Here is a 22,819-nt window from a genome sequence, read left to right as displayed (position 1 = left end):
TCTGGGACATTAAACATCACGCCGAATATGTAAGTGCACTAGGTGTTTTCACAGCCTCATGGTGTTTATAAATCACTACATTATTCTAATTCAAATCAGTGCAAAATTATTCTAATTCAAACTTTCAGGGAAATTGTTCTTTAAATAAAGACCAAGAGTTGACAAAGCTTAATGCTTGCAACGCTGAAGTTATCCAACCGTATTTAGAGGTTATAATTCATAAGAGTTCAAGATTATGAAAACCATGAGTAAAAATCATAAACTTTTGTAGGCCACAGATTATTTTCTTATGCAATAATCCAAAAGCCAAAAGAAAATCCTATTGGGTTTTTGTCGAGGGAACCAGGGTGAACTTAAGGGCCTTAAAATATATGTCATCACCAAAGAGCTCTATAGTTAAACTATACCTTGATATTTTTTAGGCTTTTTATTATATTTAATATGCATTTGATGTCTTTTTTAATTAGAGGAATTTTTTTTTAACTAACAGCCATCTTTAGGATACTTTAAGACCAAATAAGAATTAAAAATATATATTTTCACAATTCTTCTTACATGACCAGCAATTTAAATCATTATGAAAATACTTATTATCTACATCTGATGTGCTAAAACTCACCTTCAGAATGTGGTATCCCACAATGCACTTGGGCTTGATGAGAACCTGGTGAATCATGGAATAACCGTGGTAACACTCCATCTCATGGGTGCGATGCTGATGGTTTTTAACCAGAGACAGAAGAAGCTGCAGCGCTAGAGCTTGAGTTTTCTCACAGTCGCTCAACTCCACCACCTACAATACAACAACCAATGAAAGAAGAGAGAAAGAGAGGCATTGAGGCAACAAATTAAATGTGAAAAAAAATTATATATATATATGTAATGTCCAGGGTGCTCAGGGAGTTCAATCAGATGTTTGAAGGTGCTCTTTGGGGTCAGGAATTCAAATTAATGTAGAAGAGAGAAAATCCAAGGCAATCTTCTTCAAATTTATTTAAAACGCCTTTATTTTACAGGCTATATCATGGTAGAAAATGTAAAAGACATCAGGGAGAAGCAACCCACGCGTAGCGGCGCAAACGGCCTTCTTCAGGGTGTGAAGACAAATAAATGAAATGTGATTCAGATGTTCCTGGTGCTAAAAACACGTCATATAATGAAAGTGAAGCGAGTTGTGAATGTGTTTTCATGTTGACATTCTGGGTCACATTGTTAAAACAGCCTGAGCAATCAACGTTCTCAGTGAGATAATTATTAGCGACGGCTGCTCCAAACTAAACGACCTAAATAAACCAGATCCATCTGCACTAAATTCTTTAATGAATATCAGTTATTTGGTCTCATACCAAGACTGAGCATCTGTTGCTATTTTAATTAGCACTGCTCTCCTCTATTATTTCGGTCTCAATCAGCATGGTTCACACATCGGGTGTTGGTGATCAACACTTATGGGTTAAATAAGGTAAAAAAAAAAATCTTATAATTAGGCAATAAACACAATATATCTGAAGAGATTTTGCAAATATACAGTGTATAATTTCAAAGCAAAAGTGGTTTTAATGTGATCATGTGAGTATTAAAATAATATACAATTACATTATTGGAATTTCAAATAGTAGCTGATATTTCTATGTGGATATATGGTAAAGTGTAATTTATTCCTGTGATCAAAGCTGAATTTTCAGCATCATTACTCCAGTCTTCAGTGTCACATGATCCTTCAGAAATCATGCTGTGTAGAAACCGTGATATATTTTATTTTTCAGGATTCCTTGATTCCTTGAAAGTAAAAAAAAAAAGTTTCTTAACTGACACCTTTCACCATTTAATGCATTCTTGCATGAGAGTAAAAGTATTGATGTCTTTAATATACAATACTGTAAAGTTTGGGATAAGTACGATATAATTTAAAAACAGTAATATTTTACTTCTGTGATGGTATTTTAGTTCTCATGAGAGACTGATAGGAAATGAGAGACATAAAAAATGAGAATGAGAGAAACACAAAGCGAGGCTTTGAGGTGACGTTCGAGAGACGTCTGAAGGATAATGTGAAGGAACACAGTGTACAATTGAACGTCCTGGGCCAGAACATGCTGACCAAAAATCCAATTGAGTGAAAGAAACAGTGTATTATCAGATTACCAGCAAAAAAATGTGCATTGGAATATGAAGGAAACACAGAAGATCCCTTCACTATAAACTTTGAAGCTTAGCATTTAGATGTACTTCAGCCTCTCGAACTGATTGCTTCAATTAAAACTCACAGAAAACAGTTACCAGAGCTTTTGTGAACCAGCATCTGGTCAAAATACCTGATCAGTTTGTGTGCAGTAAACAGAAGTGACATAAGAATCATTCCATTCATTCCTGGTCTCTACTAGTGACATACGCAAACAAACACATACCCGTGCAAACAAGAAGACAAAAGAGCCGGTGCCACCGATCTTGTGCAGGGCGCTGTGTAGGCCGAGAGCCCTGCAGTGCATCATGGTCTTGAGAAAAGCAGCCTCCAGGATGGGGCTCTGGACCTCTTTGGCGCTGAAGGGCCGCTGGGAAACCACCGCTGACTTGGCCTGGCCCTTCAGGCGGATCACTGGCTCATATATGGTGTACAGAGACGGTGTGCTGGGGGCGTAAACGACAGCTAAACTCTCCTGTAAAAACACAAATACACACATGGTGAGATAAAAAGCAGAAGTTCCTCAAGACACTGTTTTTTTTTTTTTTTTTAAAGTGCAAAAAAAAATACTGAGTTTAATGCAGCTTGTTGTTGTGAGCATGAGGCAGTGAGATTTGCTCGACTACATTAATAAAAAATAAAAAAAATCGCCCTATATGTTCAAGAAAATGTTCCGAGCTTTTTAAGGGTTAATGTTTTTCATTTGATTTTGAGGTGATGTATCACTTGGGACATAATATTGAAAGGGTTCATTAGACAAATTTGTACAATACTTTATATCAGCAATATATATTGTCAGAGAAGATCTGAAAAAAGAAGCCAATTCAGGGTGTAACGGCACATGCACGCACGACGAATACGTCAAGGTACGTTCACACTACAAGCGACTTTGTCGCTGCAGGTCGCAAGTGGGCGTTCCCGCTACTGGTTGCCTAGTAATGTTTGTGAGTGACATTCACGGATGTTTCTCCATGTTGTAAACAACAAATCCGTTTTCTTGCCACTACAAACATACATTCTGGAAGGAAAATTCTAAATATAAATGGAATCAGTATAACATGCATAATATTAAAGATGAACGAGAAACTGTGATGCTTTTTGCCATCGCGGCTATTTAACTGCAGCAAACGGGCAAATACCGTCTATATGGGTTCACGAAACCAATCGGGCTCTGAGTCAGAACTGTGAACACCACTGTATGCACACGGAGATACATCACAACTTATAGGACAGTTTCTGACTGCTAAAATTAGCTTCTCGTTCAACTTGACTCTGTCAGAGAGTGACGGATGATCACGCGCTCCACTGACTTCACTCCTATTGGTTGTCGCTCCCGGAAGTCGCTCTTCATTTGCATAAAGTTAAACAGATCTCAACTTCAACATCAGGTCGCCAACGGCCGCGATCGCACGTGTCGCCGGAAAACGGCCGCTCCCCATTGAAATGAATGGCAACGTGTTGCTTTGTCGCTTGTAGTGTGAGTCACAAGCGATCTACACTGACAATGTTTGCTAGTGCTACCAGTAAAAAGCGCAGCAGAAGAAGAAGTGACAATGATCGGTATGTTTACATCTCTTTACCAGTGTTTTAACTGCAGAAAGATATCAACAGCTTGAGAATAATATCTCAAACAGCATTACATTTACCTCAGGCATTTAGTGTCGACAGCAGGTTAGTTCGCTAGAGAAATTAAGCATTTGATATATGCACTATATTAGCGTATTGGAGTAGAAAATTTACTTTATAATTAGATTTAGAATAGGGGTGGGAATCTTTTACCATCTCACGATTCAATTCGATTCCGATTCTTGAGGCCACGATTCGATTCAAAATCGATTTTCGATTCAAAAAGATTTTCGATTCAAAACGATTCGATTCGATTATCATGTAGAACACAACCGGTGAAGACAAAAAAACATCTATATTTCTCAGTCAGACACAGTAACTTAAAGAATAACAAGTTATGAAAATAAAGTGCTTCTTTCAAAATGAATAATAGTCCTACCCCTAAGCTACCTGGCGATGAAGCAGCGATAGACCGAGTCTTTTTTTTTTTTGCCCTCTCGGAGTTGGCAGGGAGTTTCGTGAAGCACTGCAGTGTGCGTTGGTCTGCAGCTGGCGGCTGACTGTACGTTCACACCGCCGCCGACTTGAGCTGCAAAAAAGCTATAGCCGCCCTGTCAAGGACGCTTGTCAAAAAGTACGGGGAATCTTGTTGACGCTTTGGCCGCTCTGACGTAGCAGCATTCACAATGAAATGTAAACAGAAAAAACAAGCAATGCATTCGGCAGTTTAGGATATCGCACAAGATTTGTCAACACAGAAAACGTTTTATCACTGGAGAGTTTTTTTCCCGACACCATCGTATTAATTGATTTTGATTAGCCTAATATGCGCGGCCGGAGAGAGAGAGAGCAGACAGCGCTCGGGTGAGTGCGCACGCGCGGCCGGGGCTCTCTCTCTCTCTCTCTGCTCGTTCTTATGCCCTCCCTGCCAACTTAAAACACATGCAAATGGTAGGAACGAAAGATCTCCCTCTCATCCATTTGCTTCCTTTTTGTTTTAGTGATTTGCCGCTCACGTCCCGTATAGGCTAGTTACAAAAATGGAGGCGAACAGCCAGCTGATTTTATTTATTTATTAAATCGATTCTTGGACATTTCAGATCGATTCTGAATCGTTGCAAATGAGAATCTAGATTCTTCTGTGAATCGATTTTTTTGGCACACCCCTAATTTAGAAGTTATTGCAAAACTGCCTTATGTGCAATTTACAATACATTTTTTTTTAGTACATAGCAACTGAATTTAATAATTTGGGTTCTGTTGTTAATTGTAAACTTTAATATTATAGTAATGTGTAAGGGCTTCCCATATGGTTTACAGCATTAGCCGAGATCCTTAAGCATGACTTCAATACTGAGGTACAGTATGTACCAAACCGTCATGTTTGTGTACCGTTACACCCCTACAACTCATCCATGAGAAATGAAGGTTTGTGTTTAAGTGAATCTCTGATAGCAGTAATTACCGTGCATGTAAAGCATTAGCATATGAACACCTGGAACAGCATGTAAAATCACTGCTAATTAAGATGTCAGTGGGTAAAACTGCAAAGAAAAAGCACTTAAGCAAGCAGGAAATTATGTACAAATAGACAAATAATGCAACAAGCCGCTGTCAGATACATTTGCATAAAAGCCTTCTGGTGAAGACATTCGGGAAAAAAAACAAAAACATGCATTCATATTCATAGGCTTACAATAAGAGGCGTGATGTCAACGTCTGTATTCCTCATGAGGACTTCACGTATCTCCTCACACTGAAGACCCTCCTGAGTCACGTACTTGGACAGTGTCTCCTGGGGCTTGCCGTACTTGCAGGGCATGATGGAGGTGAGGTCAGGGCCGCTGGCGTACAGGTAAAACGCCTCCGCAGTGTCAATTCTGGAGCCTAAAACAAGCAACAACCAGTTTACTACTTACTTCCAGCATGCATTTTGGGTAGGCCAATATCACTGCATATTCATATAATTTATAAATTAAACGATTAAATATTATTCTGCATGTTATTTCATGAAAACATGCCTGGATTAATTTAATTGTCTAAGTCGTTTTAGAGCAAATACATAAGTTTAAAAAATGCTAACACTTTACATTAAGGTTTAAATTGTTAACTGAAGTTAACAACATCAGCTAACATGAACTAACAATGAACAATAATAGTTTTTATTAGACTTAATGTTAATTTCAACATTTACTAATACATTTTTAAACTTATTAAATCTATTAGCATTAGTTAATGCACTGTGAACAAACGACGAACAATTTTATTTCTATTATCGGTAACACTATTAGGTAAATACAATAAGGTCTATTAGTTAAAGTTAATTAATGCATTAACTAATGTTAACCAATAATGAGCAATATATTTCTTACAAAATTTCAGTCTTTGTTCAAATAAAAATACAGCTGTTCATTGTTAGTTCATGTTAGCTCAGGTCTTATAAATAATATGAACAGATGCAACTTTAGATTTTAGATAATGAATCAGTAAATGTTAAGATTTACTAAGATTAATAAATGCGTTAGGAGTATTTTTCTATTGTTAACCTATGGAGCAAAGTAATGCTAACTAATGAAACCTTATTGTAAAGTGTTACCCAATTATGTAACATAAAATGTAAAGCATAAACAAAAAATAAAACGTATTACTCACTGTTACTCATGTTAGTTAATATATTATCTAATGTTAACAAATGTGACATTATTGTAAACTGTTTTATTGTAAACTGTAAAAAATAAAATTCTAAGTCATGTGAAGCCTAGACTATAAGATACAAGAAAGAAAAATAAGAGAAAGTGTGGTAGATGTGTTTGAAACAGGCGGTGTAAAACAGGCAAATAAACACAGTCAGAGGACCATCTTACTGCATTATAGCTTTTTACAGGTTAGGAACGGCTGGACTTGAGCCATTCATGACCTATTAGTAGCAACAGAATTGCTATTCTGTTAAAAAAGGCTTGTTGTGTGGAGAGAATGTGGAGAATGTGTGGCTCACGCATGGAAACTACCAGAAGCAGGAAGATCCCGCGTTACCAACAACATCAGACTTTCAAAGTGCAAACAAATAATCTTTGTTATCCTTTTTAGTACAAGGAAATTATATATAATTTTTTAAAACTAATTTTACTACATTTAACATTTTTACATTTACTAATAGGCTACATTATTAAAATCAAAGGTTGTATTTGTTAACATTAGTTAATGCACTGTGAACAAACAACGAACAGCTTTATTTTTTATTAACATTACCAAAAATGTATAAATACTGAAACAAATGTATTGCTCATTATTAGTTCATGTTAGTTAATACATGTTAACGAGTGAGACATTGTAAAGTGTTACCATTTATATTTTATCACAGCTTTATTTGAGTTAACAAAAATGATTTTAACAGTTTTATTTAATCATTTAGTTCATATTCCAAACACTCCACAACAAGCTTAAAAAATTCTAAATATAATCGCTTTAAAAAAAAAGTATTTTAAGGCACTGGTTTCATACCATTAAAGAGCATCAGCGTGCCCATATCCCAGCGTGCACTTGGGCTGGACTGCTCCTCTGAGGGTTGCTGACAGTGTCCAAGCATACAGTAAGTCTTATTACTGTCCGATGACAAACTGGACTTCCTAGGCAGAGTGAAATCTAGCGAGACGTCACATTTCCTGAATGTGGCACAAGAAGGGTTGATTAAAACAGTGTAGCTTTCCTGAATCAATGGCTGTTTACATGCACAACTTTTGTTTCAATTGAACTGAATTCATTCCGATTGATGAATCCGAATGTAGTTTACATGAGCGCTAAACATGTGATCGGGTTGATGTGCGCATTTATATAATCACAAGTAGGAGTGTCACGATTCTTCAAATCCTCGATTCGATAACACTTTTTGATTCTAAGGACACGGTTTGATTCGATTCCCGGTTTTCAATTTCTTTTTGTAAAAACGCCATTTACATAGTTTTATATAAACTGTACATTTATTTGTCTCAAATCGTCGTTATGACTTCACCCTGTGCTGCAATATACAATTAGTTTTACAGAAATTTACAGAAATCAGTTGGTTGAATGAAAATTGCTGTCATGCTATCGGATTTTCAATTCATTCAGTTAACGGACGCTCTGAGATAAAGTGAATTCAGACTGCAGACTAAGCAACGTATTTAATTGTACAGTAGCCTACAATCATAACATAGTACAGACATGATCTTAATTCCACAATGTCCTTAAACATAACAATATTGCAGGCCATAAACTGAGAAAGTGCGCATCCGGTGTGCGATACCTCGAGTTGTCCTAGACGCGGCGCTTCTCGTCCGGTGTGCAGGAACATACTAATGCCCTTTAGAGGAGGTTGACTCGCAGCACTTTAACACCGTGTTTTTTTCCGCTTGACAAGCCGACCGACGTGACATGGGGGCATGGCCATTCCATTTTTTTATTCGAAGTTCAAGATTGTGACTTAATTTCGGTCGATTGACATGCGCACACTGCACAAATATATACAGTTTCCTGCAGTTTGTGCATAATAACTATTCTCCTACATTGGTTCTTTATTTGTTTTAAACAGCAGACTTGACATTTATCAATTTCTAGTCATAATTTGGAGACAATGAGCATATGAACCGTTCAAATTTAATTCGGATGGAACTCAATTGGATCGATTAAGGTGTTTAGATAAAGGCTTTTCAGTCCGATTGAGCCGTCAATCCCATTACTAACGGATTATTTGGTTGCATGTAAACGTAGCCATTGAGAACTGAAGTCTGCATCCCTAAATTACAATTGCAGGGTATATACTGGAATCATGGAGTTAAATTTAATACCTTTTAAGACCTTTTTTAAGAGTCTTTCCATAAATTTTTAAGACCTCATCACTACTTCAAGTTTTAACCGGTTACATCGGCGACACTTTAACTCACAATTACTAGTATGTATTGATTGTAAGATAACACAACTAAACAGTCTTAGCTTGTGATAACTCCTTATCAATGCAACAATTCAAGATAATTAATTGGCAAATTATACAATTCTTTGGACAAATATACATAATGAAAAGATGATACAACATTTATTTGTAAAATGGCATTTAAGACTTTTCAATACTTTTTAAGGGCCTTAATTGTCTCTAAATTGATTTATCAACGTTTAATACTTTTCAAGACCCCGCAGACATCCTGAATTATCATATTTGGCTGAACTGTCCCTTTAAATTGTCAACAAACCAATTGCAGGGACTCACCTAATGCCGCACACCCAGAGTGTCAGCTGACCGTGAACGCTCTTCCGGCCCTCGGGCTGCTGTGTGTATGTGAGAGCCAAGTGCTGCCACCGGCCAGCGGTCAGCAAACCGTCTCCAGACTCCGCCTGGGCGAGCAGACCCGCCTTCATCTCATCGTTGGGATCAATGCAGGTCCTGAATTCACAAATGAAGTCACTTTGGAAATTCAGCATTGATGACTCTTAAGACCCGTTTACACCTGGTATTGAGATGCATTTTGGTCGATCGGATCTCAAGTGGACGACGCTATAAACAGGTGTAAAACGTTTTGAGCTTGTCCACTTTCAACCATTTCCAGAGGTAGTTGAAAACACATGCGACCGGATTACTTTTGTAGTGTAAACGCTCATGTTATCGAATAGCCACAACAGACGCTTGCTCTCTGACTACTGACCTAATGGGACAGGATTTAAACTGTCGGCTAAAGACCCAAGATTGGTTTGAAGATGAAAAACGCACCAAGCTCAATGTTCTCTCATCATTCCTGATTTCTAACACACACTCGCTGTGTTCGGCTGGTCTTGAGAAACTAAAGCTCCTGCTCTCTGTATGTTTCGCAGTCGTCTTCGGTCATGTTCATATGTAAATTGCACTAGCTTATTTTGTCCATTATATCTTTTAAAAGATCTGAAAAATCTATACATTTACCCGCCCATAGACCCTAACCTGGAATAAATCAGGACATTTTACCAGTTCATCCATTCCCATGGTTGCTAGCATCATCCTCTACTGTTTGAGTTCTATTGTACATGTTAAAAAAGTGGCGTTTTATATCAGAATGGAGAAACTGAACGTGAGTTTGAAGTGGATTGTGTAAGATCTACTGCCCTCCAAAAACACCACTGGCACCCACTTTTTAAGGAGGCTTTTAAAAAATATATATATATAATAAAAAAAACAGTGCAACGTTAAAGTTGTCATGTCACTCACCTGAAGGTAAAGGCTCCGGTGGAGATGTTCACCCACACCTGAAGCATCAGTGCCTTAGAGCCCATGGAGAGGACATGGAGGAGGCATCGGTCTGTCTGCTGGTCCGTGACATGTGCGGGACCAGGCAGGGACTCCCCCAGAGACGCCTCCTCTTCTGCAACACACAGCAGGACAAACCAATCAAACGTCTTCTTAGAGTGGGGTGGTGTTCATGTATCAGTGTTGCTATTGTTAAAGGATAATTCCGGTATTTAACACTGAGTGTATTTTGTAGTTTGTTTTGGATGAACAAGAGGTGGAAAAATAAATTTTGACAATGGTTCCTGTCTCGACTCTTTGACTATTTTAGAATTGCCCATGACCGCTTTAGAATGGGAGTCTATGGCCATGCACAAACATGTCCTTAAAACAACCCTTAACGTTCGTTTTCAAAACTGTTCAACTCACCACTGTGGTTAGTGGTGTTCGTTGATGATTAAAAACAAATATATCGGCGCAATGTATGATTTCAATCCGTTGACTTTTCTATAGTGGAACTATTTTTTCAGATACCTCACAACCGCGTATAAACTTCCGCTCGATATTTGAGTCTGAAGCGTTGGCACACTCCCGACCACTTGATGGAAAGACCATAAAAGACTACAACCAAATGTAAACAGCCCCATTTCCGTTTCCGGTAGCGCAGTAATATCAACAAGCAATGAGTCCTCCAACGGAAATCAATGGGATTTTACAAAATGCCAAATAAAACACGACAGAAACTGTATTTCGCTACACTACTTGTTTTGGAATATCAACGAACCACTCGGTGAGTTGCACAGTTTTGAAAACGAACGTTAAGGGTTGTTTTAAGGACATGTTTGTGCATGGCCATAGACTCCCATTCTAAAGCGGTCATGGGCAATTCTAAAATAGTCAAAAAGTCGAGACAGGAACCATTGTCAAAATTTATTTGTCCACCACTCTTGTTCATCCAAAACAAACTACAAAATACACTCAAAGTGTTAAATACCTGAATTATCCTTTAATAAACATTCCCACACCTTGGTTAACTTCAAATTCAAGGACTTTTCAAGGACTTTCCAGGTCCAATACCCTCAAATTCAAGGACTAAATGTGGGAACACATTTGTTATGTTCAACAACAAACGTTGAGATTCAATTGTGGTGGTTTTGTGTGCGCGTGACCGTCATGGCAACATACAACACAAAGTACCTCACGCGGGAAACACTTAACGTAAAGCATTAATGCGCGTAACTAACGTAAATCAAGCACGCTAGTGTGCACAGGCCACGGAGTGTTGGAGAAATAACACATTAGCGGACCCGAGGGATTAATATAATTATTTTCCAGAAAACTTCTTGCACAAAAACTCTCTCAAGGACCAAGTTTATTTTCAAAAACTTTCCAGGGCCCTGATTTTTTATTTTATTTTCAGATTCACAAACTTTCAAGGATTTCAAGGACCCATGGGAAACCTGAACACATCAGTATATAGATAATACTTATCTGTGTTATAAGCTTATACAAAGCTAAAAAAAAAAAAGCGATCTTCTTACCCTTCTTAGGAAGGCCGTCGTCCTCGTTCCCCGCTCGTACCCACAGCGAGGCGCTGAAGCCACTGGACATGTGAGGCCAGCAGTTCTGGCCCACTAAAGGCAGGTGGAAGGGTGCCGTGTGCCAGGGAGAAGAGCGCAGATGACCAGGCCGGCTCGGGTCTCCTTCAACACGGCCCAGGGGTAACTTACCCCTCAAAAGAGCGTTTACTCCACCCTTACCCACAACCGCCCCATGAGGCCTCATCCCAGGGGAAGAGCTCGAGCCAGGGACCCCCGCGCCAGGGATCATGGGAAAGGACATGAAGTAGATCGGCTCTGTGTCCGAGTTGGCCTCCACAATCTGGAGCACGCCTCTCAACAAGATCTCCTACAGATGAGGAATGCAAATAAAGATTTTGCGCATTTCACAGCGATACTTCATGGGGGGCATACAGTAGCTGCCAAGAAAAGAGACTAGATATAGCAGTTGTGCTGTAATAATCAAGAAAACACTAAATATACTATGTAAAATGTTGAATGGGATGCAGATTAGTTTTCCAACAATCGACTAGGTGATTATTGGAATCACTTTTCTAGAGCTTTATATCTAGATTTATTTATTTTTTGGCCTAATTTTAGCAAAGTTTAGAAATGCAACTTCACAGTACGTTTTTTTTTTTTTGCATGCTGACATCTTTAACCTACCGTATATGTGGAAACCACATAAAATAGTAAATTAGGGTGTTTAAAGATGTGAGGCAATAGGACAAGAGGTGCTCAGAAGTAAAGGACTGGCAATCACAAATTAAGTTACATAACAAAAAATGTGAACAAAGAACAAGATAATTATCCTAGAATGGCTGATTCATATCAGCATTGACAAACCAAAGGTTGGCATTACTAAAAGCGTATTCTGCATCAGCTTGTCCACTTGCTGACGCTGTGTTAAAAATAAACCTGTTTACAGGATGCTTGATCACATTGTACATTCGCATTGCGTAGTTTCAAAGCTTTTTCTTTTCCATGGAAAAGGGAACTGAAAAGGTTTCGAAACAGAATTATGTATAAATTCAATGTGGCTATGTTGTTCTTCATGCAAAGAAGCTAAAGCTAAAGTCAGCGAATAAAACACTGACACAATGATGAACAAGTAACAATAATATTCACAATAACATATTGTTTTACTGAATAGTTAAGTAAACCTAATTTCTTAATTTATCTTTGTAAAGAAACCTGACGACATCATCTCCTGTCGGCCACCATAACTTCTGTTGGGTGCAATTCACAACCTCACCACTAGATGCCGATAAAAATTACACACTGCACCTTTAAATGCTTGTTTTAAGGTTGCACTTACAGTGGGCGGAGTCTTCTCCAGGAAGAGGCGGGTCAACAGGGCGAGTTCCTCCGCTGTGATACTGTCACTCAACATGGATACGAGCAGCTCCATCAGTATTGTCTGGCACTCTGAAGGGTACAACAGGCCATAGAGCAATTATAATAATGTTTAGCTAAATGTTAAATTATGATAAAGATTAGCATGATTACGATCAAATATGAATCTAATGAAAAACTATTAAGAATATGCCTGTCAGGAGGGGATATTTGTTGTCAAACCATCAATATATGAGTAAAATATTGCTAGATGTATTATATATAATGTTCTCACAGGATAAAGCATGAATTGACAACAACATAATCATTTAGTGATATTTCATTGGTTCGCTCGTTGTTGTTGCATGTGTTCATAATTTCTTTGAATGATAGCCTGGACAAAAATGATGTCGGCACAATTTTGCATGTTTCATTGCATTATTATTACAAATAAAACTCCAAGCAACATGATTACAAAATGTTTAACATGCTTTTTCTTTACTTTTGGCCACTACTGTATTTCACTCATATTATATATATATATATATATATATATATATATATATATATATATATTCCATTATTTTTATTTTATTTATAAATTATTTATATATCCATTAGTATTTGTTGTGCTGCTTTTCATTAATGGTGATTATGATGAATTTTTATGATGAATAATAATATAATATATGATTAATATTATAATTACCATTAATGAACATCATCGATAAAATGTATTTCAGTACACAACTACGCAATATGATTATATAATGTATCTTACAGTGTATCTTTTCCTTTTTTTATTGCTTTTTTATGAACTATGTATGTATGTATGTATATATATATATATATATATATATATATATATATATATATATATATATATATATATATATATAATCTATTATTTGTTCTGCTGCTTTTCATTAATGGTGAATTTTTAATTAATGAACATCATCATTGATAAAAATGTATTTTAGTAATGACAAACCCATTACAAGAATAATGAGAATTATGATTAAACTCAAAAACATTCAATTCAAAATAAACTCAAAAATGGGAATTGGGAGAAATATGCATAGTTGAAGTTTGAAAGAAATATACACCTTTATAGGAGGCATCTGATTGGCTGAGAATGTTCTGAAATCCACTGAGAATGGCTTTCACACCACCCTGACAAGAGATAAAAAAAAACGTGATGGATCACATTTCATCATAAATACAGTAAAGATTATTTAATGCAGCTGGTCAGACGTATTCAAACATATCAATATTGCGAGTTTCAAAAATCATTATTGACAATGGGATAAAGTAAAAATAAATGAATAAATCCTGTAAAGATTTCACCAACATAGGCCTAAAAAATGCAGCTGCAAAGCTAGTTTTTTAAACAACTCAGATAACAAACAAAATCTTCAATTGCTAAAAGGTTTGCAAAAGGTCATTTTGTTCCTGCTACCTAGGTTCACAGGTGTTGTCTTCAGTTTCAAGTATACTCTTTCAACTAGTTACCTAGAACAAAATCTTTCTAACAACCAAAGGTAAGTTACTTAGTTAGATATAAGCAGAAGGTCTTCTGGAATAAGATACGTCACTGTGTAACATCAATATCTCGCATACATAAATAAATCAGTTTGGCATCGGATATAAGTCTGACCTGCTGGTAGAGCAGCGCTGCATTGTTGATGTGGCCTTTCACGGCTCCTAACAGGCTCTGCAACACGTGGCCCAAAACCTCCAGGTCTGGCGAGCCACTGGCTAACAGTTGCAGTTCCATTAAGCAGATCTCCGGGAAAAGCAAACGCCCGCGTACGGAGCCCTGAGGCACTCCTGCCATTCCCAACGCGCATTCCCCCAACACGACTCCAGCCTCCACCTTTATCCCTGTCACAGCCGGCAAAGACAGAACACTGATTACAAACAACGCAGTAATAATAAAGGAATAATTGGTGGTGCAAGAGTACAAACAGAAGGGCTGAAGAACGAGCACTGTATGCACTCAGAGCTCTAGCCCAGTAAAGATGAATTAAGCTGATGGAGGGACGCCACGCACTGGAGAACCCGCATGATTTAGCTGTGAACTACCCTGCAGCTCCTACGCAAGCTCTGGGTGCTTTTTATTAATGAAGTTCTGCCTCGAACACACACACACACACACACACAGCACGCCCTCACAGACATTCTCACACACATACATAGACAGATAAACGGACATATATATATAGACAGACAGAAAGAACAATAGATAGAAAAATTATAGAATGATTGATAAAGACAGAAAGATTGACAGACAGATCGACATATAGTTAGAGAGATAAGATAGAACGATAGACAGACAGACAAGACAGACAGATAGATAGATAGATAGATAGGTGGACAGACAGACAGATAGATAGAATGACAGACAGACAGACAGACAAGATAGATAGATAGATAGACAGATAGATAGAATGACTGACAGACAGACAGACAGATAAATAGATAGAACGACAGACAGACAGACAGACAGATAAATAGATAGATAGATAGATAGATAGATAGATAGAACAACCGCAGTGGATAGATAATCAATCAATCAATCAATCACATTTATTAATATTTTAAATTTAAAAACAACACACGTTGGCCAGAGTGCTTTACATACAGCCCAGCACATCTAAGATTATAAAACAAAGTATAAAACAATTACAAAAACTAATAACAATCAAATGCAAGAGAGAAGAGTCTTTAAATGAGATTTAAATGCATCAAGGGTGGCACAAGATCTAACATGGAGGAGTAAGATGGATGGATGGATGGACGGATGGATGGATGGATGGACAGAACGATAGATAGACGGATGGATGGATGGATGGACAGACAGAACGATAGATAGAGGGATGGATGGACAGAACGATAGAGGGATGGATAGATAGATAGAATGATAGGAAGAAGGATGGATGGATGGATAGATAGATAGACAGAACAATAGAAAGAAGGATGGATGGATGGATGGATGGGTGGATGGATAGATGGATAGACAGAACGATAGATACAAGGATAGATGGATGGATGGATAGACAGAACGATAGAAAGAAGGATGGATGGATAGATAGATAGAACGATAGAAAGAAGGATGGATGGATGGACAGAACGATAGATAGAAGGATAGATGGATGGATGGATGGATAGATGGATAGACAGAACGATAGAAAGAAGGATGGATGGATGGATAGATGGATAGACAGAACGATAGATAGAAGGATAGATGGATGGATGGATGGATGGATAGACAGAACGATAGAAAGAAGGATGGATGGATGGGTGGATGGATAGACAGAACGATAGATAGAAGGATAGATGGATGGATGGATAGATAGACAGAACGATAGAAAGAAGGATGGATGGATGGATAGACACAACAATAAATAGAAGGATAGATGGATGGATGGATGGATGGATAGACAGTACGATAGATAGAGGGATGGATGGATAGATAGACAGAACGATAGAAAGAAGGATGGATGGATGGATAGATAGACAGAATGATAGAAAGAAGGATGGATGGATGGATAGATAGACAGAATGATAGAAAGAAGGATAGATGGATGGATACACAGAAGGATAGATGGATGGATGGATGGATACACAGAACGATAGATAGAAGGATAGAAGGATGGATGGATGGATGGATGGGTCGATGGGTCTAAAAGAGGTCTTCCTTAATAGCAAATATTTAAAGGAAGCTGAAACCACACTCAGTGACTTCCACTTTTTCAGAGTCGTCATGATCCGTCTGACTACAAACTCACACATTTCAAGCTTCGCCTTCAATTCCCTTCTTTATAAATCATATAAACTACCGGCCCTCAAGGGAAAGTGAGTGAACTTACAAAATCATGCATGATCGGTCAAAAGCTGCAGTCACAAGACACAGCTCAACGCGACAGACTTACATCACAGACGGAGGAAACAATGACACCATTCTCAGCGCGAGAGCCAACAACAGCACATGTGACTGGAGAACCGGATCACACACACCACTGGACCAGACGTTCACTCAGACTACCTGATGCTAACCGCCACAAACCGGATAACGCATTCCAGATCATCCGCAAACAAATTCCTCCTGCTTTCAGTGACTATGGGGAACTCAGCCTTGCTAACCACAATGCTAATTATTTTCATTCATTTTAGGAACATTATGAGCATTAAAGTCTTCAAAACTACACATGCACGATACTTTTGGCTCTTGATAATACATACATACACACTTCTCAAGCTCATTTACATTTTACACTCAAATACGCTTTCAGTGACTATGGACTACTCAGCCTGGCTAACCACAATGCTAATTATTTTTCACATTCATTTTAGGAAAGTAATGAGCATTAAAGCCTAAAAAACTACACATGCACAACACTTTTGGCTCTGGATAATACGTACATACACACTTCTCAAGCTCATTTACATTTTACAGTCAGATACGCTTTCAGTGACTTTGGACAACTCAGCCTTGCTAACCACAATGCTAATTATATTTCACATTCATTTTAGGAACATAATGAGCATTAAAGCCTTCAAAACTACACATGCAAGACACTTTTGGCTCTTGATAATACGTACATGCACTCCTCTCAAGCTCATTTCTTTCAGTGACTTTGGAGAACTCAGCCTTGCTAACCACAATGCTAATTATTTTCATTCATTTTAGGAACATAATGAGCATTAAAGTCTTCAAAACTACACATGCACGACACTTTTGGCTCTTGATAATATGTACTCCTCTCAAGCTCATTTACATTTTACAGTCAGATACGCTTTCAGTGACTATGGACTACTCAGCCTGGCTAACCACAATGCTAATTATATTTCACATTCATTTTAGGAAAGTAATGAGCATTAAAGCCTAGAAAACTACACATGCACGACACTTTTGGCTCTTGATAATATGTACATGCACTCCTCTCAAGCTCATTTCTTTCAGTGACTTTGGAGAACTCAGCCTTGCTAACCACAATGCTAATTATTTTCATTCATTTTAGGAACATTATGAGCCTTAAAGCCTAGAAAACTACACATGCACGACACTTTTGGCTCTGGATAATACGTACATACACACTTCTCAAGCTCATTCACATTTTACAGTCAGATACGCTTTCAGTGACTATGGACAACTCAGCCTTGCTAACTACAATGCTAATTATTTTCATTCATTTTAGGAACATAATGAACATTAAATTCTTCAAAACTACACATGCATGATACTTTTGGCTCTGGATAATACGTACATACACACTTCTCAAGCTCATTCACATTTTACAGTCAAATACAAGTGACATCTTGTCAGTTTGACACAGAGCAGCACAATGCATGCATGTATGAAGTTAGAAGAAGTTATGACGTTAGTACCTTCCTCCTGACGGGTGGAGTCCTCAGGGTTACTCTCACTGTCTGCGTCATAGCCTTCCTCTTCACCCAAGGGTGCAGCGCCGCTCACCTGAGCCTCATCCACCTCTTCAGAGAGATCTCCAGCTGGAGGAGCCGGCTCACCGCTGACCGGAGGCTTCTGAGCAAGAGATATAGAAGAAATATATATATATTCATTAAGAAACAACTCAAATAGATTCAACATTATTCCTAAATATAAACGGTGACACTTTACAATACGGTCTCATTTGTTAACATGAACTAACAATGAGCAATACATGTTACAGTATTTATTAATCTTGTTCATGTTAGTTAATAAAACTCCAGCTGTTTGTTGATGGTTCATGTTAGTTCACAGTGCATTTACTAATGTTACAAATACAACTTTTGATTTTAATAATGTATTAGTAATTTTGAAATTAACATGAATTAACATTAATAAATGCTGTAGAAGTATTGTTCATTATTAGTTCATGTTAACTATACAGGTGAAACTCGGGTGAAAAATTCAGCTAATGCTAAACACAGCTTATGAAAACCCCAAATTCAAGATTAGAATAAGCCATAATCATCAAAATTATAACAAATAAAGGCTTGAAATATCTCACTTTGCATGTAATGAGTCTATATAATATATTAGTTTCACCTTTTAAGTTGAATTACTGAAATAAATGAACTCTTGCACCATATTATAATTGTTTGAGTTTCACCTGTGTGTATATATATGGGCTATGAAACGATTAATCACAAACAAATAAAAGTTTGTGTTTACATAATAAATGTGTGTGTACTGTGTATAATTATTTGATATATATAATATATATATATATACATACACACACATGCTTGTATATATTTAAGAAATATGTGCATGTATATACTGTATATATACTGTATATAGATTTATATATAATTTACAGTGTTGGGGGTAACGAGTTACAAAATAACGGATTACAGTAACGATATTACTTTTTTGGGTAACGAAGTAAAGTAACGCATTACACTAAAAATATCAGTAACTATACTACTTTACTAGACTATAGGAACGCGCTTTCCTGCGTTACCCAAGCCGTGTTTTCATGTGTGTAAAGCTCTGATCTGTCGAAGTGGTGCGTGCATGCCTGTATGTGTGTGTGCTTGCCTGGGCACCGTTGCCATAGAGATCGATTTGAGTGACGTAGCTGCTGGTGCGAAGGACAGAGAGGAATGGAGATGGAGACGGAGACGCGAGTTTCGGCCAGTGGCGATATTCACATTACTTTCAGTTTATTGCTCGAAAGGACAAAAATATTTGCCAGAAATTCACTCTATGCCCTGGCAGGCAAGTACTGGACATCGGGACTACCGGGAGATTCACGGCTTTTTGGGCCGATCCGATGCATCTAAAACTTTTTTGTTCGTTTGTCTTAACGGCTCATAAAACTCGTACATCGGCGGCCCATTCGTTTTGTTTTGCTTAATTGGCGGCGCTGGGTAAGTGCTGGTGTAATGCATTGGTTAAAAAAAGTCAGCATTAGTTTTTTTTCTGACAGACCGGCCCATGAAACACGTAGATTGGCCCATTGGTTATTTTCTTGATTGACACTGGACTGGCCCAATCACATCTTTAAACGCCCTCCCCCCTTGGGCTTTGAGCGAGCGTGCAGTGTCAGTGTATCTGTCAAAATCTCTTATATACGGTCTATGGTCAAAATACAGATGGAGAAGAAAGTTTCAGTTTTGCAGTTTCCGTCAAAATAAAATACAATGTTTATCTCTGTCCAGCCCTGATCATGTGTCTACCACCACGGACATAATCCTGTTGTTTGTAGATTTTACAGTGAGGCATATTTCTTTGTGCAGACAGGGATAGTTATTTTATATGGTTTTACATGCCATTTTTATCGGCTACATTTATAAACACTATGCGGACATGCAGGCTAAATGATGATAGGGCTATGTTTGTCCATGTATCTACACGGTAAATTAAGAAACGGGAAAGTAAAGTAATAAGTAGTGAAGTTACTTTTCAAATGCAGTAACTAGTAAAGTAATCTCATTACAATTTACAGAAGTAACTAGTAACTAGTAACTAGTTACTTTTTTTGAGTAACTACCCCAACACTGATAATTTACATGTGTATTTATATATACAAAATAATTATACACAGTACACACACATTTATTATGTAAACACAAACTTTTATTTTTGATGCGATTAATCGTTTACAGCCCTAATATATATATATATATATATATATATATATATATATAAATAATATGATTATAAATAATATGATTATAAAAAAAAATTATAATCAATAGGTGGCGCCAAATTTAGGCATCACCTACAGTAGTTAACCAAATACATGTGCCATTATCAGGTAATTGTTTCGTGTGCACATTCAAAACCTGTGCTGAGATACTGCCTGTGTTCTCTTCATTAGCACTTTCATTATGGTTTTCCTGAAGCACTGTGTAAAATAGATGACAGAAAAACTGGTGACGATTTTTAACGAGTCCATTTTTTTTTGAAGATTGTACAAACTCTGTATGAGCAGTGAAACATTGTACGCAAATCTGTTCAAAACACTGCATTGCAATGATACCTAGCATGTACGTGTTATCCTAATACCTCAAACCACTGCAGTTTGTTTTAAAACTTTAACATTTGGTAACTTTAGGCAATTAGAAGGACACTCTCTGGTAGGTAAAAAAAAAAGAAAAGAAAAAGAAAAAATAAGTACTTTGTGTTCAAGCGTCAAAGTCGGTCAGAAAAGGCCAAAATCACTCTCTCTTTCACACACACACCGTACCCACTTCTAAATTTTAATGCTTTCATTTCCCCGTAGTGCAACTTCAAATATAAGAAGTTTAAAATACAGTAGTAAAACAGATTAAAGCAAATCCGGCAGCGCAGCAAACTCTTACCTTCTAGAAAATGAGCCCTTTTCAGATTAAAGTAATAAAAGTAAACACTCCTTATAACATTGCTTCTGGTGCTGTCTTTGTTAGAGAGACAAAGTTAGTGATTTCAGAAAGCTGGTTTTAAAAAAAAGAAAAGAAAATATGATTTTGGTCACAGGACCACATCAGCTGACAGTTTCCACATAAAATAAAGCCCCCATGCGCCCCACGCTGCTCGATCACACACACACACACACACAAAAAGGCTCCTTATCCGTTTATGTTCGGCCAGGGGTCATTTTATTTCAGAAAGCTGATTTACTTATTGAAGTAACATGAGTGCAAAAACAAATCTTACTGAAGTCCAAATGATAGTTTTATTTGGGAATTACTCGGTGATGTGTTCCACTACAGACAAGAAAATCCCTCAATCTTTAAAGACTTTATAGACGTACAAGCTCTTGACCGCGGAGCTTCAAGAGGTTGTGTGTGTGTGTGAACTCCAGTTCGAACGTAAAAGGCTAAAATTTTCAGTGTGTGTTTGTGTGTTAGCAGCTCCGATTACCACACACAGACACACACTGAAAATTTTAGCCTTTTACGTTCAAACCGGAGTCGGACAATGATGGAGAGGACTCAAGAAGAAGTGACAACGTAGAAGCAACAGGACATTTCTGAATGGTTAGTTGATGAATTTATGTTGAATTTATGAATTTAGTTATCTTCTAGTCATTTATTAGTATATTCTGTCACGATAATCTATAAATCGTGTCCCGGGGGGAGGGGTTTATGTAAATTCTAGGGTTGGTGATGTCACTAACCCGGGAGGAATGTCGTGTAGTTTCTTCCAGCCGTTTGTTGTAGTCCTTTTCTTTAAAAGTAAATATCTTCCTTTGCTTTGAACTTTGAGCGTTGTAACTTTGCAGATGTTGTTTATGATCAAACAGCAACATTACACACTAACTACAGTTAGAAAAGTCAAATCATAATCAACCACCCCTTTAAGTCCACACGTCAAGCAAAAAAGAAACTATATGCCACAGGTTGAGATCTGTCGTTCCAACCACGCAACTTTGCGATGTGTTGAATGCAATGTGATGAAGGCAAGACTCAAACCTGTACAGCACATGTGCCCTTCACCCAGCATACCTCTGACAGGGAACAACACAGATTTATTAACAGGGTTCCCACACCTTGGTTAACTTCAAATTTAAGAGCTTTCTAGGTCCAATACCCTCAAATTAAAGGAATTAAAGGATTAGTTCACTTTAAAAAAAAACTTTTGCTGATAATTTACTCACCCCGATGTCATCCAAGATGTCCATGTCTTTCTTTCTTCAGTCGAAAAGAAATTAAGGTTTTTGATGAAAACATTTCTCCATATAATGTACTTCACTGGGATCCAAACGGTTCAAGGTCCAGATGACAGTGTCAGCGCCGCTTCAACGGGCTTTAAACGACACCAGACGATGAATAAGGGTCTTATCTAGCGAAACGCTTTTTATTTTTTATAAGCACAAACGCTCGCCTTGCTCTGTTCTGTGATGCGCGTTCGTGACGTCACGTAATACGCAATTACGTTGAAAAGGTCACGCTTCACCGAGTCAGTGTTTACAAATGTGAGGAAGGAGGACCATACACACATATTCAAATGTC

At 37.6% G+C, this 22,819-nt stretch overlaps 1 protein-coding gene across 2 annotated transcripts in view; it reads right to left on the bottom strand.

Moving 5' to 3' along the window:
• The window catches only part of lyst (lysosomal trafficking regulator), a 127,589-nt gene that overhangs the window by 53,832 nt on the left and 50,938 nt on the right, over positions 1-22,819 (bottom strand). For both annotated transcript variants that reach the window (XM_079636293.1, XM_079636294.1), the window contains 11 exons: positions 18,260-18,416; positions 14,526-14,752; positions 13,975-14,041; positions 12,852-12,961; positions 11,516-11,882; positions 9,957-10,110; positions 8,988-9,161; positions 7,250-7,410; positions 5,445-5,635; positions 2,409-2,657; positions 620-793 (listed from right to left, as the gene is read on the bottom strand). In XM_079636293.1, coding sequence (XP_079492419.1) covers positions 620-793; positions 2,409-2,657; positions 5,445-5,635; positions 7,250-7,410; positions 8,988-9,161; positions 9,957-10,110; positions 11,516-11,882; positions 12,852-12,961; positions 13,975-14,041; positions 14,526-14,752; positions 18,260-18,416 — 2,031 coding nt within the window. The remainder of the gene's footprint in view (positions 1-619; positions 794-2,408; positions 2,658-5,444; positions 5,636-7,249; positions 7,411-8,987; positions 9,162-9,956; positions 10,111-11,515; positions 11,883-12,851; positions 12,962-13,974; positions 14,042-14,525; positions 14,753-18,259; positions 18,417-22,819) is intronic.

Source organism: Phoxinus phoxinus (genome assembly GCF_949152265.1).
Source record: "Phoxinus phoxinus genome assembly, chromosome: 14".
Classification (NCBI taxonomy): Eukaryota; Metazoa; Chordata; class Actinopteri; order Cypriniformes; family Leuciscidae; genus Phoxinus; species Phoxinus phoxinus.
This window is presented reverse-complemented; position numbering and strand designations above follow the sequence as displayed.